At 41.9% G+C, this 17,697-nt stretch overlaps 2 protein-coding genes across 2 annotated transcripts; both read right to left on the bottom strand.

Moving 5' to 3' along the window:
• Positions 1-7,984: 7,984 nt before the first annotated feature.
• On the bottom strand, positions 7,985-9,013 carry LOC146630928 (nucleoredoxin-like protein 1). Its single transcript, XM_085356198.1, has 3 exons — positions 8,778-9,013; positions 8,444-8,533; positions 7,985-8,342 (listed from the first exon to the last, which is right to left on the bottom strand). The coding sequence occupies exons 1-3, from the start codon at positions 9,011-9,013 to the stop codon at positions 7,985-7,987; spliced, it is 684 nt and encodes a 227-aa protein (XP_085212324.1).
• Positions 9,014-12,414: 3,401 nt separating this feature from the next.
• On the bottom strand, positions 12,415-13,336 carry LOC146630927 (nucleoredoxin-like protein 1). Its single transcript, XM_085356197.1, has 3 exons — positions 13,101-13,336; positions 12,909-12,998; positions 12,415-12,784 (listed from the first exon to the last, which is right to left on the bottom strand). Exons 1-3 carry the CDS (start codon positions 13,334-13,336, stop codon positions 12,415-12,417), a joined length of 696 nt encoding a protein of 231 aa, XP_085212323.1.
• Positions 13,337-17,697: the final 4,361 nt, after the last annotated feature.

Below are 17,697 nucleotides of genomic sequence, written 5' to 3'. Positions count from 1 at the left end.
CTCGCACGCATTCGGGCACATGCGCATAAACTAAGAAAGAGAAGAGAAACCTCTGCCTTCTTTAAATCCACTCAACCAACAAGGCTGTAATAAAGGCCCCAGGACCAGTGAGCTATGCACACGCACACACAGTAAATATAAAAGACTGAACAGAATGAGAACATTTCCATTTTTTATCAGATGCACGCACAACCACGCAAATACATACACACAATATGTCTAGTCTCCTGCAAACCCCTTATGGCAGCATTTTCTTATGCTTGCTACCCCAAATCTCTCTCTTTCTCTCTTGCTATCTCAGACCCCCCCCCCCCCCACACACACACACACACACACACACACATAGATGCAGAGTAAGTAGAGCAAGGACACTGATGGCCCTTGACAAAGCCACACACCCGGTTCCCCCTGTTTGCACCACCATGCTTACTGCCTACAACCAAAATCCTGCCCCGGGGAAGCGGCCGGCCTACTTGAAGTGGCAGCTATCTCTAAGTGAGTGTATGAACATAATGCTTAGAGTGAAAAAAATTACACAGGCGCACACATTAACGTGCATGCTGTGAATACACCCAACCATTTACAAAGAATATACACAGAGAAAATTTGTTTGCATGTTTTGCTGGACGATTTCATGAAATAAAAATATTCTCAGTTCATCATTTTACACACAGCTACACGGCAGTGTAGCTTTACAATGATAGCTGTTACAAGAATTTAGGCGTGACATCTAAATTCTTGTAGTTTAGACGATAATCACACAATTCTGCATCACACAGATCCTTAAGAATGCGAGTAGCCTGTTGTAGAAATAATGTAAAAATCAAGTTACGTACACTCACGTGCATTAGAGGCCATACAATCAACAGAGGGCGAGATAGAAAGAGAGACTAACCTCCCTCTCTTTGGTCACAGAGCAATCAGTGCCTGAGGGTAGATCACTATGAAGCACAAAGTGACAAAGCAGCCTTGTAGCACTATGCTCTTAATGGATGAATGAATGTGTGTTTGTATGTGTGTGATGGAGAGGAGAGACTAATTAAGAGGTGTGGGGGAGAGACATAGATTAGTCTTCCAACAGAAACCCTGAAAGGTTTATTGGCTGAAAGACTTTTTAATAACAAGAGTGGGAGAATTTTCTTGTCGCTATGGATAATATTTAAGAATCAAAACACACTACAGTGCCTTGTGCAACTGCCAGTTTCGGACCATTGACCTCTACATTTCCCAGAGGGCTGAGGCCTACATGCTGCAGTCAAAGCCACTTATGGGGTTTTAGAGCCTGTATGTTTGTCTGGTCGATGTCTGACTCCTGGGACTAGAGATGTCGCATTCCCCTACATGCATGAGGGTACACAGAAAATATGGTAGTAACTAGCATATCAAGCCAAAGTTTTCTTTTATTTTCTGTCGTATTTGTTATTTTTATGATTTTAACCCCTACTTTATACATATCTGGAATACTAGCAGGTATTAATTAATCCCACAGAAGGCCAGAAAGACTCCCTGGTGTCTCGTTCTGTGCCACATTTTTTAAGAGGTGCAGGCCGGGATCTCTTACAAAAGAAAGTTTTTGCACAAAAAGTAATTGGGTTTTCTCTCACTTAAAGAATTGAGTCTTTGCTAAAGACTGCAGGAAGACTGATTAAACATTGATAGGTTTCCTCACATATTTATCACAACTGTAATCCTGCCTTCAGCACACACTCCCTGAGCTAAAAGCACACCATGCATTTGTGCTCTTTAAGCATTTTCTCCGTATCAGAAACTCTCCAGAATTGTACGGGTTTGCTACCTGATCAGTGCGAAGCATAATAGCTGAAATCTGTTACTGTCACATTTAAGATTATTGCCCAATCTGAATCTTTCTTAAAGCACATAATTTACTTAAGTCTGTCTTCAAATAATACTTTTTTTTTTTTAAAAAAGGCATTACAACTGTATCTGCTTTCCATAAGTGGACGTAAAAAAAAACAAAACTTCTTAATATGACAAAATCCAAAGGAATTGCCTGATTGGTTGATTTTAAAATTAGTCGAAGTTTATATATAGCCTCCCTGTAAAAAAACAAACAAATCCACTGTCCACGCCAGTAAGAGGTGGGCGGAAACCAATCTCAGACCAACAAGGCGTACAATAGGAGGCTTGTGCAGCATTCATGTCAAGTGGGTTGCACGGTGGAGGTGGAAAGATTCTTATGCCAATGAGTTGCAAGCTTTCATGACAGCTGTATGAGTGGATCATATTTTTTTTAAAACTATGTATAAAATTGCATTGACAGTGTACAATTCTGTGCATTAAATACGGGTGGATGGCAGATTTTGGCTGCTTTGAGGAGTCCGTGTTCGTTTTTACAGGCACTTTTACTTTTGTCACGGTCCATGTGTCTGCCCAGTCAACCCAGTAAGGCCACATGTGTTTTTTGTTTTTGTTTTTGCTCTCTCTCTCTCTCCTGTGTTCGCTCTGCCTGGGCGGAGCTCATTGCGGGCTCCCCCCCTTTGGCCCACGCACCTGGGAGCAATCACACACCTGCGGCCCATCATCCTGCTTTCCTGACTGCTAGTTAAGATGGCGGCTCAGTGTTTCTCGTCGCTGGACCGTTTTGCGACACATGTTGGTGTAGCCCCGGCTGACTAATATCTCGTGTCTTCATAGTGACTCCCTTGCGGTGGTTATCTCTCGTCTTGTGTATGTAGATTCCTGGACCCGTCCCTTGAACCTCTTTGGATTTCAGAGCGCGAGTGTTTGGATGAGCGCAGTGGCGCGTGTTGGAGCGTGTTGAAGATTGGAGCGAGTGGGCGCACGAGCGAACGGAGTGTGGACCTACGAGCGTGTGTAGAGTGTTTTCCCTTCCTGCCCCGTGAACCCCTGGAGCCACGTTCATTCCCCTCGTATTTTATGTATAGTTCACCGGCTGTTGTTTGCTTCAGCTTCAGTCAGGGTTCCGTCAACGCTGACAACTTAAAGTACCGACGAACATAGTTTATAGCAGCATGTGATTTTTGTAATAACAATTTAGATATCGGCTTGAACCGCAATGATAAGTCGATCATCAGAAAAATAACATTTTTTTTTCCAAAAAAATATCTAAATAATAAGTAGGTTTTATCTTTCTGATGCTTTCCTTTGTTTTAAACCTGTGAAAATGTTGTGTTTTCGGAAGACCTACAGGCTCATGTTCAGCACATGTTAATATTTGTTTGGAAAACAGTTGTGCTGATGTTGCAAAGTCTTGGCACATCAGATCTCTTGACAGTTTGCAGAGGCCTGATATTAGATGATCTGTTAATGTTTCATGGCCAATAGTTTCTAGGAAAGCAGGGAGTTCCAGCCAGACACAACTGGCTCAGAATAATGTTCGCCTGCTCGAAAGAATTGAAAGTGACATCTGTGTTCATTTAGATCTTCTCAACATCTAATGAACATTTTATACTTTCTTCAAAGTCTTCTTTCTCAATTTAGGAGGTATTTCCCTGACACATAACAAGAAAATGTGCAGTGACTTTTTAGCACAGATTTGGATTTTTGCCATCACATTTCACATCTTTAAGTTTCTTATTTTAAGGGTTTTAACTTGCTGCATTAACTGAAAAAAAAAAATTCCCGTCTGTCATATTTGATCTATAAACAGCTTTTCAAACCTTGTCAAATCTATCTGAAATTATATCGCATTATGTATCGATACAGCTGCACAGCAAACACACACACACACACACTCACATATGTGAGTAACATACGTATATGTGTTCATAATTGAAAGTGTGTTTAAGTATGCAAGTGATCCTTTAAACTTAAGAAAATGTGGCATTGCTCCCAGTTGTATGTCAGCATAACCTGCTCCGATAATGTGAGCTGCTGGAAAATGTCATCAGAACAAACTCGCAGAGTAAAATACAGGATTGCGGTTTGGATTTTAAAATGTCACATGGCTTGGAAAAGGCCTTTACGCCACTAGATCATCAACTGAAGTACGAGAGAACAGAGCAGTCTGGACAGAAGGGAGGAAAAAAGGGTTTATTAATAAAATATTTTAGCAAAATAGCAATATTAGGTACAGTGATATGGCAAAAATTTGTCTCCTCGCAGAGATTTTGTCAGACCGTGTACATTAAAATCACTTGACTAAGCAAAAGCATACGCACATATCTGCATGTCAGCTTTACAGATTATGTACGATTTATTTTTCGTGTTTAAACATAACCCCTGGACAAAATTAGCATAGTTAAATACGTCTCATTATTTGTTCCACAGTCTGACTTGGAACTGTAACAGAATATTAATTAGCTGCTCTTTTGACATTGGTAAATTTAAATGATTTTTACACGCCAAAGTGTCTGCCCCTTATCTTTGTCATATAAAAATCCAAGCAGATGTCTGTTCTCATATCATGATATTGATATTACACTGATATATCCGCCCACAGCTCTGCACAGGCTTGCATAAAATGCTCACAGCACAAACGGGGAGACTGACTCAGTGTGTCTGACTGATTCAAGGAGACGTGAGAGGAACCTGTTCGAGGTGGTCCGAACAGAAAGAGACAAATATGGTGCATTTTACAAGTCAAATGACAGAAAACCCATCCAACTTGTGTGTGCGCATGTATGTGTGTGTCTGAGTGGTTTAAGCAAATCACTGTGTCCTTTCTTTTTACTCCACAGTAGTTGATGTAAATGATCCCTACATGGAAACAAACCTCATTACCTTTGTTTTCTCTTTCTCATCCAACACACAGTGCGGACGCACACACACACACACACACACACACACACACACAAACAGAAAGGAGTCACCGCTCTAAAATCTGGGTTCACAGATAGTTCTCTATATTAATGAGCTCTTTTTCAATGTTTTTGTATCTATAATTAATAGGACACAAACGATGTCTTTGCACACCCTTGGCTACAAATGAATCAGGGATTGAGTCTGACAGTAGAGCAGGAGTCCTGTCACCCACTGAGCTCTTCCTCCATCTATTCCCTTAGCCTTTCTCCCCTTTCATTCACCTCCTTTGTCCTCTGCATCTCTCTATCGCTCCGTCTCTCTTTCTCACAGTCACTCCAGTCTCTCCGCCTGGCCTCCTCCACTGACCCAGTCCTCTCTTTCTCTCTCTGAAATATTGATAGTGGACTCTCACTCACTCGCTCTGCTACCTCTCTTCATCTCTTTCTCTTTTCTCCTCATGTTCCCATCTGTGGTGAATCAGCAAACCAAACCCGCATTAAAACCCCTTTTGTGTGTGTGCGTGTGTGTTTTACATCACTGCTCACTGCAGCACACATGACGCTGCAACCAAAGGTGTGTGTTAATGAACACAAATCACACCACCCATGACAGACCCCTCTGGCGTTCCAGTCTGGGACACCCTATCACAACACTTTTTCCCCTCTCTGATCTCCAAAGACGGGTAATCACGTGCCTGTGAATATTTCACAACACTCATGGCTACTACTGACCAAGCTTTAATGGCAGCCAGCGTTAAAAACCCCAGCACAGCAGCGCATGGGATCCATGTCCACTCAGTGATCAAATGGCCCTTGGCAGCAGCAGAAGCAGAAGCAATACCAATGAAAGAAGCGGGGCACCTGTGCTGTCCTCTGGGGCATTGATCATATATGTGCGATTGTGCGTGTGAACGAGAGAGAGAGAGAGAGAGAGAGGAGGGGCGGAGTGCATCCTCATAGCCTATATCCATATCTTACCGTCAATCCTCCAGTTTCCCTCGTCCTCCTCCTCCTCCTCGCTCACTGCGTCTCCCGCATCCCGTCTCTCCGCGCCCTCACCCACAGTACTCTCCTCCCTTTCTCCCGCTCCGCTGCGCCCGATGCATTAAAAAAAATTTAATACTCAATGGGGAATTAGTGGAGGGCGAGACCTGCTGGGCTATACGACAGTCATTAGCGTGATTTGTCCAGCAACAACTGGGCGTCCTCCGCCTGTGATCAGTGCGAGAGGCAGGGTTTTGCTCTGCTGGACCTCACACCCTCCCTCCGTCCTGTAGAGGCTCGATGTCTTCCCGCTGTGCTGTGTGACTGTGCGTCACGTTGGTATCATAATTCCCACGGGTTTCATGCCCAGAAATGATGCGGGCTATAGGCCTTATAGCCCCGATGGATGAAGGGAGGGAAATAAACGGGCACACACGAAAACAATAATTAGGCGCAAATTAACGCACAAACCTCGACCGCTCTGAGCCCCTCCGTCGATTTCTACGGCTCGCCGAGCTCAGCTGTCGTTTGTCATTGTTGATCGTACGCCTCCGATGCCGTTCATTAGGTACATCCTTGCATTTAATGGAAAATAACGTCGACGTGATAACAGCCGCTTTGCATATCCTTGAAGAATCGTGATGGGGTGCAGCGGCACATCAGGACGGATATGGAGAAATGTCAGGCTTTAAAAAAATAGGGGGGGGGGGGAAGCAAGAATCGCGTTATAAAATAATACTGGGGTTTAAGGGGGGAAGGAAAAGACAACAGCTGGACGGTCAGGAAAGATACAGTTTCCCGTTCCTGGCCTCGCCTTGCATCCGTCCGTCTCTCTTCTTCTCTCTCTCCATCCGCTGGTCCGCTTGTTGCGCGTTCTGCAATCGAGAGCGCGCAACGCGTCTGCGCTTCTGCATGTGTGCACGTTTGTTTATGTGTGCGCGTGTGTACTTGTGCAGAGAGAGTGGCGGGGTTGGGGGGGCTTCGGCTATATTGTCAAGGTTTGTCTGAGTGAGCAAAGCTGCTGTGTAGGCAAAAGCAACGGAATATGAAACACACAGCGGCTTGTGTTTATTCAGGCATCTGTCTCCTTTTACAGGTCCGACCAGCTCCGATGTAAGTTTAGCATTTACAGTTCTGTGACCACATCATGGTGAAAGGGGAGATGAGCTGTTTGTTAGCTACCCTGTGCTGCACAGTGCACAGACATTTGTGCAGCACTGCTAGAAAATATGACCTATTTGTCAATCTGGCTGTAATGTTAGAGCTTTGTTATAAATCATCATGTCTCTGCCTTTTCTAAAGCACATCAATCCATAGCAATCAAACCTGATGACACCTGATGATACTCTGGCTTCCTTCTCTGTCTCTGAGATGCATTTCAACCCCAGTGCTGCTGCTGTGATTACTGTGATTACTGTCATTCTGCCTTAGCTTTTTGTACTTGTATTTTAGAAGTACTGGCAGCATGTAGTTAAGGCATGGGTCACTTAGAGGATATAGAGGAAGGAAGAAAATGTCACAAAGAGAAGGAACTGTTGCAAAGGAAGATCTTGCCTGATCAATCGAAAGCTTCATCAGATTAGCCTGCATGCGCGAGGAAGTGTGCAAAGCCTGGATGTGGTCTTCATTATGTGAGAAGATGATTTACAGTCAAAGTAGCTCAATGATAGTGTAGTGAAGCCAGTTTCTCCATGATTTCACTTGACTCCTGTTGAATAACTCTGATTGCTGCTTGTGTAGTCTGTAAAGTGCAGCTAGACTTCACAAACACTCAAAGCAAAACAGTCACTAACAAAATTATTTTAATGGCGCTGAATAATTCATTGATTTCAGATTATGCATGGTGTGTTTTGATTGGACGCACAAATTATCATTTTAAAAAAAGTGCATTACAGAGCCGTGTTGTTGAGAATGGAGAAATGGTTATAATCATCTCCAGTGTGTAATAAAACAAGCCGTAATGGCAAGACTTGGCTCAGACCAAACCTTGTCTCGACTGTATACTTGGCAGCATTCAGAGACATCAAATACAGCCAAATCAAAGCAGCTGTCAGTGTTCCTGCAGATAGTGTTATATTTCTTTTTGTTGTTTGCTGCCCACATACTGTACACTGGAGCTGTTGTAGGACCACGATCTTTGTACCACTGAAGCAAAGCCAGTCACAATAAGGTCAGCTTCACATTTCTACTGAAATATCTGCGATATTTTTTGCTGTGAAGGACAGCAGCAAGTTTTAGGCAAATCAGCAGTGTTTTTCTCCCGTTCTTGCTCTCAATCACCATGGTGATCCCCCTCCTTCCTTGTCGCCCGCTCCTCCATCCGCCTCCACACCTTCATCTCCACCTCCACCCCACCCCTTTCGCTTTTTCTTCTTCTTTTTCTTCTTTTCATCTTCCACCTTATACTTCAGTCTTCTCACAGGGTCGCTGAAGCTGCGCATGGACTTCTCCTCAAAGTCCTCTTTGTTCATGAAGTTCCTGTCAATGAGTTCTGCTGCCTCCTGCCAGTTGTGGTAGCAGTCTGTTCCAAGGCGGAGTATCTCATCCACGGCGTTAGGGATGAGGATGGAGCAGTCGGGACGCAGCACCAACACTGTGGGCACCTCCTCCACGTTAAACATAGCCTCCAGCTCCCTGCGGAAACACACACACACACTAGCATAGAGCTAATGGCTTTACATTACCATCACCCACTAGCAGGTTATATACACTTCTAACTGGCTAATCTCACACACCTCCTGTAGGGGTCCTCATAGGCCAGGAACAGGCACCTTTTGGGGAGCTCTTTGAGGAAACCTTCTTGCTCTTCCTCTGACTGGTCCAAACTAGAGAGTGAAAGGGATATACTCCAGTAAAAATTACTCCCAATGTCATTTTTCTTGCGGTTCTTATTTCTTAAAGGAAATTCATACATGCATTACGCAAGTGCACATACGTGCATGCATTTTAATTTTACATTCGAGCTAGAGACAAGGTTAGTTTAATAAAGTAACAGAGGAGAAAATCTATTCCAGTGTTAGACGCTACAGTTCTAATAAACACCTATATGTGTGCCTCTGTGTGTTTTACCTAATGTACAGGAGAACCAGCTGAGCAGCACGATCCACGTAGAACTCATCTGTCAACTGTTTGTAGAAGTCAGAGAGCGTGGGCGCAAACTGCCTGCAGGTCTCACACGTAGCAGAAGCAAAGAAGAGCATCAGGATTCGGTTCTGCAGGCGCATGATGATCTCACGCTCTGTGTCCAGCTCATCTTGGTCCTTGTTGTTCTTTAACAGGACCCGGTCAATGAATAAGTCCACCATGATGAAGGGGTGCTACAAAGGGAGAAGCAAAGCTACTAATATGCTTTGGATTAATCAAGAAAGAGTAGGCACATCACCGCTAATCATGATAGCTCAAACCATGTAGCATAACACACATTAGAATATTAAAGGCTTCACAATAGCAGTAAAAAGTCTTGACATTTGGAAATATTTATCTGGGCGATTTTAATGGTTTTGCCTTGTGTTTCACTGTATGTTTCCACTCTCCCAAATCGATTACAGTAATCATATATAATCTCGCTTGCTGTTAAATCGGATAATCCTCACAGTTGCTTACCTCTAACAAATATTATCTCTCCTTGAGGCAGCAAATCCAAAAAGAAAATAGCCTTCAAAATCTAGCCTTATATTTCTTTTCACCTCTTCCTTTATCACACTAGAATCACTTCCCAGTCTGCCAGTTCGTATCGCATTCCCTCATTCGCCTTCACCTTGGTGGCAGTAGCTGCTCACTACCTCTTCTTTTGTGTCCCTGCTCTCCACCTCCCCTCATATGTCTGGGAGGGAGGGATTGAAAGACAAGGTGACAGAGGGACAAGGAACATGAAGTGCTCGCACTGATGGTGTGTGTATGTGAAAGCAGTGACTGAACAATCAAGTCTGTCTGAATAAAGAGCGAAGAAATTACAGAATGAGAGACATGCTTAAAAGAAGAAAAAGAACCTTAATGAAGTGAGCCACTGTGAGACCTTTAATATTCAGTAATTAATGGAATAGCAGAGCCGCAGGGAATATGTGCGTAGTGATAGTTTGATTTGCTCTACTGGGAACACTACAATATGGCCATGAAAGCACAGCAGTGATACAGGCACTGTTTATATTAAAAGAATAGAGAATTTAATGATTTTGGAGAGCATACAATTCACATTTAACTATGCAATAACAAAGTGCAAACTCTGAGGAGACGTAGTTAATAAAGAATAGTAAAGACAAATAACAGTGTTATGAAAGTAAATAACACACTGACAAGACATTAATTTCAGTTACAAAACAAGCAGGTGCCAGCACCTAAATGTAGCCAAAAAATGCAATTACATGTATATTTTTAGGGGTTTTTTGCCCAAATATTATTCAAAAAAACAGTGTGGTTGAAAATAGTTGCCTGTTTACATATCCAGCAGATATCAGTCTCTGTATCTGATTAATTTAAGCCTGTTACCTGTTTTTAGCATTCACTTTTGTCTCCCCTCCCCAGTGAGAAAATATTATATCTTGACTGTTAGCTGCAGAAAGCTGGACTTTTTTCACCAGCTAATTTCTCGTCTTGTTTCTTTATCATGCTGAGCAGCACACGTACATTCCACTGATTATTAGCTCAGAAAACAGCTGCCTGATGCTGCTGGAAATGGAGCTGATATGTCTTGAATTACTTTGCCAGAAGAATTATATTGTCAGTAGAAAGGGTAAAGAAGAGGGAAGAAAGTCTGTAGAGTTGCACAGCTGGAGTAGCCAGTATACACGTGAGTCCTCTCTTGCTATACACAGTAATTTGATCCTAAGTCAATAAGAAGGTATTGATTTGTAGAGCTTTAGATTGGAATCCTGGGGATCGATACTCACACATTTAGTCAGGATTGGTTTGTACATGTTTGTGTTTTCTGAATAAAAACAGTGGCATCTCTTGTGGTAGTGAATATCACCAACTGAATAGTAGCAACAAAATATAAAGAAAAGAAAAAACACCATCAACATATACAGTAGGTATCCACAACAACAGATGAGCAGTAATAGTAGATGTTAGTTTCAAACAGTCTGCTTTATAGCGTACATCTGCTCTCTGCTTGTTTTGGGGGTTTTTAAGAAAAGGAAATTTGTTTTCATCTTATGCAACATTAAAGTGAGTCTCAAAATGGTTAATAAAAAGAAGCGCAACAGATTATTCTTGTTCTAGGAAATGAAGGCTATTCCACTCAGGAAATTAACAAAAAAACAAAACAAAACTGTATTGTTCCCTACAATGGCGTGCACCAACCTAACCCTACAAAGAAGATCCCAAGCTGGTTCTAACTTGATTAGAAAGAGAAGCTGGAAGCCAGAGTGCAAAACTGTGCAAGACAACAACTGCATCTGTCACGGTATGGCATGGCACACCGTGGAAGGAGTGGGGAAGGAGGACCCAGGCGCGGTGCTCTATGTACAAACAGTGTTTATTTACAGAGTGAAAACAACGTAACAATAAATCCCCGTGTTCTCCCAGACTCCCGTGTCGTGTCTCCCGTGAATAGTCCGTGTGCTCTCTGCTCCCGTGTCAGCACCCCCCGGTGCTCGCTGCTCTCCGTGCCTTCCACGCTCTTCTTGCGGGAAACAATAGCGCAGCTGTCAGGACACTCAGAAATGGCAGGCATACACTTTCTGACTAAACTTAGACAGGGTGACTAACGTGGAGTCTCATGCAATGATCCCGCGTCGGTGGGAGCTCCAAGACTCTCCTAAGTAGCTCCCCCGACGAGCCCTGATCAGCGGCAGGTGTGTGGCTTCGGGTGTGGCCAGTCCTTCCGCAGGGCCACACCCCTCAGGCCTGCAGGTGGCTGAGCTCCATCCTCCAAGCATCCCCGCAGACATAAACACACACACTCACATCTACAATCATGGAGGAGAGCAGCAGCAATACCAAAATACATATAATAATAATAATATAATACATAACTGCTCAGGGATCCTGGGTCGCCCAGTCCCAGGACCCTGACAGCATCAGAGTCTTTGACTTGAGAAAAAACACCTCACAGAGCCAGATTGTGCTGGTTTGTAAAACGATTAGTGCACACAGTATGAAAATCTATCTATCTATCTATCTATCTATCTATCTATCTATCTATCTATCTATCTATCTATCTATCTATCTATCTATCTATCTATCTATCTATCTATCTATCTATGGCACACCAAGAAAAACTGGTAAAATAAACTTAAACTCAAAAACAAAGACTGATGGTTGTTGAAAAAACAGTTCCCGGTTATTATTCATCCATCCATCCATCTTCTCACTGGTATCCAAATTCAGGGTCATGAGGGGGCTGTAGCCAGTCCCAGCTATAACAGGGTACACCCTGGACAGGTCAGCAATTTATTGCACAGCTAACGCATAGAGACAGGCAACCATCCACACTCACAGGGAATTTAGATTCACAAATTAACCTAAACCCACTCATGTCTTTGGAGTGTTGGAGAAAGCCAGACCACCCAAACACAGAGAGAGCATGCAAGCTCTACATAAATTCATATTCATAAATTCCTGATTATGAATTAAAGCAGTTAATCTTGATAACATTTCTGATCAATTTTCTGGAACAGCAGATAAAAATTTCTTTCTAAAACAAAAATATTTCTCCTAAATGTCTGAGTGATAACATACAGAATATATTATATGATATATGTTTTCCTCATCTTATCCTCCAGGTATTGTTATCTCCCTCATTTCTCTTGGTATCCCATGCTCCATCTTTCTCCTCTTCATTTCCATCTTTTCCCTTCCCCCATAACTTCCACCATCTCTTTTTGCGTTTGTCGTCCTCTGTCTTGTACTTGAGCCTCCTCACAGGGTCAGTGGCACTGCGCAAGTTAAGGTTGTCAAACTCCTCGTTGAGCATGAAGCTCCTTTCAACAAGCTCGGCCGATTCCTGCCAGTTTTGGAAACAGTCACAGCCGAAACGACAGATGTCCCGCACAGCGTTTGGAGAGAGGACAGAGCCGTCGGGACGCAGGACCACTATTGTTGGTACATCCTTCACTTTAAACATGGTCTGCAGTTCCCTGAAAAACAGAAATAGACTGGCATGAAAATATACTCTAATTTTGTACAAAGAGTGATGTGGTCCTCCAGACTAGGTGCACTGACAAACAGCTTAAATATATGCACATATATTTAAACACTCACTTCCTGTATGGGTCCTCAAAGGCCAGAAACAGAACCTTTTTGTGCAGCTCTTTGAGGAATTTTTCCTGTTTCTCCTCTGATTGGTCCAAACTAGAGAGAGAAATCTGGAAATCTCAAAACTGATCAAATAGATATATTTATGTAACTGCATATGTATAAGACAGATATATAGATTAAAAAAGATGTGGGAACCTGATGTAGATGAGTGCGAGCAGTTTCGGGTATTCGATGTATGCTGGATCTTTCAGTCTCTTAAAGAAGTCGTTCAGAACAGGCACAAACTCCAGGCACTTTTCACATTCAGCAGATGCAAAGAACAGCATGACGATGCGATTTTCGAGAATCCCCATGATCTCACGCTCAGTGTTGAGTTCGTCTTGGTCCCAGTTGTTCTCGATGAGAACTCGGTTTAGGAAAAGGTCAACCATGATGAAAGACAGGAATGTAAAAGGATAAAGGCCCTCTGTGGAAACAAGGAGGGTTAGATGAAGTTTTATGTACATACGTTCAACAATATGCATGTGTGGTGGCTTGTACAGCACAGTCCTGAAATAATGACTTTTTTTTTTTCCTATCTGTTGCATCCATAAATGTTTCATTTTGCAAACTGTGATTGAGGCTGACATTAGTGTGAAACCCCTGAGACCCTGTGTAGTCACAGGGCATTGAATTTCAGGTTTTCAGTACTTCACTCTGCTCAATAAAGTGTTTTATACTTTGTAGACGTCACTGTTTTGTGCAGTAAAATGAACCCATTGTCCACACTTGAGGACACACTTTTCATAGGTAATGTTTTGTTTTTAGACCTGTCAGGTCCGACTGATCCCAAATAGCTACGAGAAATAGAAAATCCATCCAAAACAAGAGCTGAGGTCTCAGGATGTTAAATCTGAAATATTTTAGTGTCTTGTGAATTTCAACAAATATGCACGACAAAATAAGCAAGAATCAAGTTTGGAGTGTCTGTGACATTTTGGGTGCACTTACAGGTGAATCCGGAGCATTGCTACTGCCCACGCAAAACAAAAAACAGTCAAAACAAGTTTGACAGATTATTTGTGCTCATGTTGGATTCCATCAGCATCAAAGAATAATTAGGAACATCTGCTTCAGGGCCTTTAAAGCTTAAAAAATGCTAGAACCATTTTTCAAAATGTCACTGCTTTGGTGTTTTAGAGGTACAATCTGTAGACAGTGGTTACATCTATCCTGAACAAATTACTTTTGTTTACACAAAAAGTTTTTTGATTTTTTTTTTTTCGAGGGGGGGAATTTCAAACAAAGCATGAGCTGAGTCACTATTGCATCCTACTGTGACCGAACAGCAAATGGTAATTTACATGAAAATAATGAATGATTACCCCACACTGGTGTATAAAAAATTGATCCAGAGGGACCGATACCACATTTTGTTCTTAATCGTGACGATTTAGCGGAAGGAAAGCAGCAGTTCCAATTATTTTGTCAAAAATTATTTCAGTTTGGCCAGTTATTAGGATGCCACCATTACGAACCAGCAGGCCAGGTCCCTAAATTGGGAGTAATTGTTTGATAAATGCTGGTTCCTTTTAAAGGAGCAAATTTTACGATTTATAAAAAAAATTTAAAAAAGGAAACTTCCTGTTGTCCCATTGAAACACGGTAATTTGACAAACTGACAATACAACAGCCCAGCTAGAACGAGTTAGTCAGTATGAATAAAGCTTTTATGAAATGGTGTTTTCCAAGAGACAACTTATGGTTCAGAACAAACAAAAAAAAGACCCATAAGAGATAAATTTCAGATATAGAAATACAGTTCAGGCCAAAAAGCTAAGAAATATGCTTTATCTGTCTTGCCCAGCCTGTATTTCTGTTGCAGAAGTTGCTGCTGGCTGTGAATTGACAGCGATAACCTCACAAATTAGATTTGGCTCTGTGGCTTTGAGCTGTGCCAGATCTATTTGAGACTACCATTCTGCACTGAAACGTCCGAGGCTAATGTAGGAGAAATACATCTGAAATTGAGCAGCACTGGACCTTACCTGGAAAAAAAAGAGGATTTACTGTAAGGCTTAGAAAGGTCAAAACTTAAATCTTACATTTGGAAAAGTTATTTCACAATAATCTGCTTCACTTTTCGAAGCTGATCAATAGCTCCTGATATACACTAGCAAGACTGCCGTGTCTTGTTAGAAGCTAATTTAATAGGCCATCAATCTTTGTACGTGCAGTGGCAGCTAAATATACACAAGTAATTTACCTCACCTTGAAACTCCTCGGCTCTCACAAAAAAAAAAACATAGAGGGAATCCAGATTTTCTCCTGTCTTTCAAGACATTATATTGTTTCATATGCCTTTTCCCCCCTCTTCCCTTAAATCCTGTGAAGCTTGTTATTTTAGTGGCACCTTTCACTGTGTCTTCACCCCTTTCTCTGTAATTTGTTCACCCTGCACTCTGTGGTCCTCGAAGGGAGATTACAGATAGCTGGAGGTGTGGCAGTGCTGTAATTGAGGGGCAGAGGATGTGTGTGTATGTGAGCTAAACCAGCTAAACACTAGAAATCTTATTACTTAAAGACAAGAAGGGAGCGAGTAAAGGAGGGATGGAAAAAGAAGACAAATTGGATTGCAAAGGTAGGATGGGCTTGTTTCAATCTTCCCTTCGCAGCTTAATTTTCTGGCTCGAGTCTGATATCACCCATTAAGCCATCAAAGCATAATACTGATTCTTTTGTATCCTGTTTTTAAGGCTGATTTAACAGGCAGGGTGCAGAATTAACTGAGAGAGTGAATAGTTTTGAGCCTGGTTCCGGTGAACTCCAAGCTGTGCTGTAGGAAAGTGCTTAGCGAGCTGCAGAGGCACTTGCAGAAAGTACCCGGGTTAATCTCAGGGAGAGGGTTGAGGTAAATATAGAGAGAGAGGGAGAGAGCCCTAATAGGATTAGTCTGAGTCACACAGACATGCGTCACTGCACATGAATGCACAAAAACACGCACACATGCATACGCTCCTTTGAATAATACATGCTTTGGATATGTGACCAAATGCACACAACACATGCTGAAGCTTTTTTTTTTTTTTTAGGTGAGCCTAGAAGCATGGCTGTACTGTACAGGTGTCGATGTAAGTCAGTTATGCTTCTCTTATCATGAACTGTAATGTTTGAGTGCAAGAGATCTCAGACCGATCTCAGACATGTGGTGAAAGCATCATCTAAGAAATTAGTATACCTGAGGTTATCCATGAAGTCGGTCTGGCAGTTGGTGGAAATGGCCCTCTGGCAGTGTGTTTGAGTGTGATTGCAAGTGATATCAAAGTGGATGTACACTGTTACAGTGGTGGATGCTGATTTTTAGCCAAACATTCAAGTAAAGAGGTGAGGATATGTTGAGGTAATCTATGTGAGTCAAAAGCTCAGACTTCAGAATGCTCCAAGCACTCATATTACAACAAATCGTTCCTAAAATTGGCTCCATTTGATGTAAATAAGGGGGGATAACCCTAATATGGTCACAGCAGCTACAGCTCCCACCACCTGTTCAAGTCTTTTGATTGCAAGAGGCTGCCAATCAAACAAATATTTGCTTAAAAGAAATAATGGATGAACTGATGTGCTACACCAAATCCTACTGTAACATAAACATGGATTATTGTGAACTGTTAATCATGCAAAGCTACTCTCGCAGAGGTCAAGACTAAAAATGTCTCCCTTGAGTATAATTTCTTTAACTAATTAAATGTTTTTGTTCTAATCCAACAACAAACTCTTGATCTCAGATGCAAATATCATGAAACTGTAGGGCAGTCGGTGTAGAACGAGCACGCTTCACTGGTCAGCAATGAGTAAGCCATAATGAGTATAAACACAATGAATGGGGAGAGGTAATGGTGGCTTGCTGTAACCAGAGCTTAGCATTATGTAGTTACAGGGCAGGCAAACACCAGTGGGCACTAATTAAATAACATTCATGTCTGTGCTTAAATAAAACTGTAGTGTGCCAATAAAGGAGGCAAAGCAGATACTTTGATATTTTAGCCACTGCAGCTTTAACCACAGCCGGCAGCGTGTCAGTGCTTCCATGTACATTTAACTGAGCTTTGAGGTGCTGATGCTCTAGCGTTTCCCTGTTTCAGCCTAACTTAAATCCAGTGGAGAAAAAATGTCAACCAACCAATCCTTTCATATCAAAGGCGTTAGTCATCCTTTGGTAAAAACAAAGCAAAAAAGACACACTTTGAAAACACAGAGAACAGACAAGACTTTATAGGTATTACAAAAAAATCTATATTCATTTGTTTTAACAAACAAAAATACAACCAAAGCTGCAAGTCTGGGTTAAAACTGCAATATGAGCTGCGAACTAAGGAAATACAAAAATCAATCCTGCTGTTATTCAAGTGTGAACAAATCCTTTGGTAACAGGTAAAACAGATACATTCATCAGTTACAAATAAGTAAGCCTAAAATTAATCTCCCAAAACATAACATGTAGTAAATAACAATGGCTGCTTGGGCCTAAATTAAAGATCAAGGTATTAAGAGTCAGAAAAGGCGAACAGAGGTGATTCCCAGCAACAGACTGAATATGAAAGATGAACGTAGCCTCATGGTTTGAAAAGGGAAACCAGTGAGAATGATCTTAAACTGACATTTTTTCCACCCAATGGCCAGCAGAGAGCTACTCGTTCTTCTACTTCTCACTGGTTTCAATCAGTTTGATTTCTTATGATTTTCATTATGTAATTATTGTAATTCAGACAATAAAGGATGAAAACCGTAAAAAATCCAAGCATTCAAAATGCTC

This window comes from Diplotaxodon limnothrissa, linkage group LG6 (genome assembly GCF_057381915.1).
Source record: "Diplotaxodon limnothrissa isolate DT_005_m linkage group LG6, D_limnothrissa_male_GT1.1, whole genome shotgun sequence".
NCBI classification, from domain to species: Eukaryota; Metazoa; Chordata; class Actinopteri; order Cichliformes; family Cichlidae; genus Diplotaxodon; species Diplotaxodon limnothrissa.
This window is presented reverse-complemented; position numbering and strand designations above follow the sequence as displayed.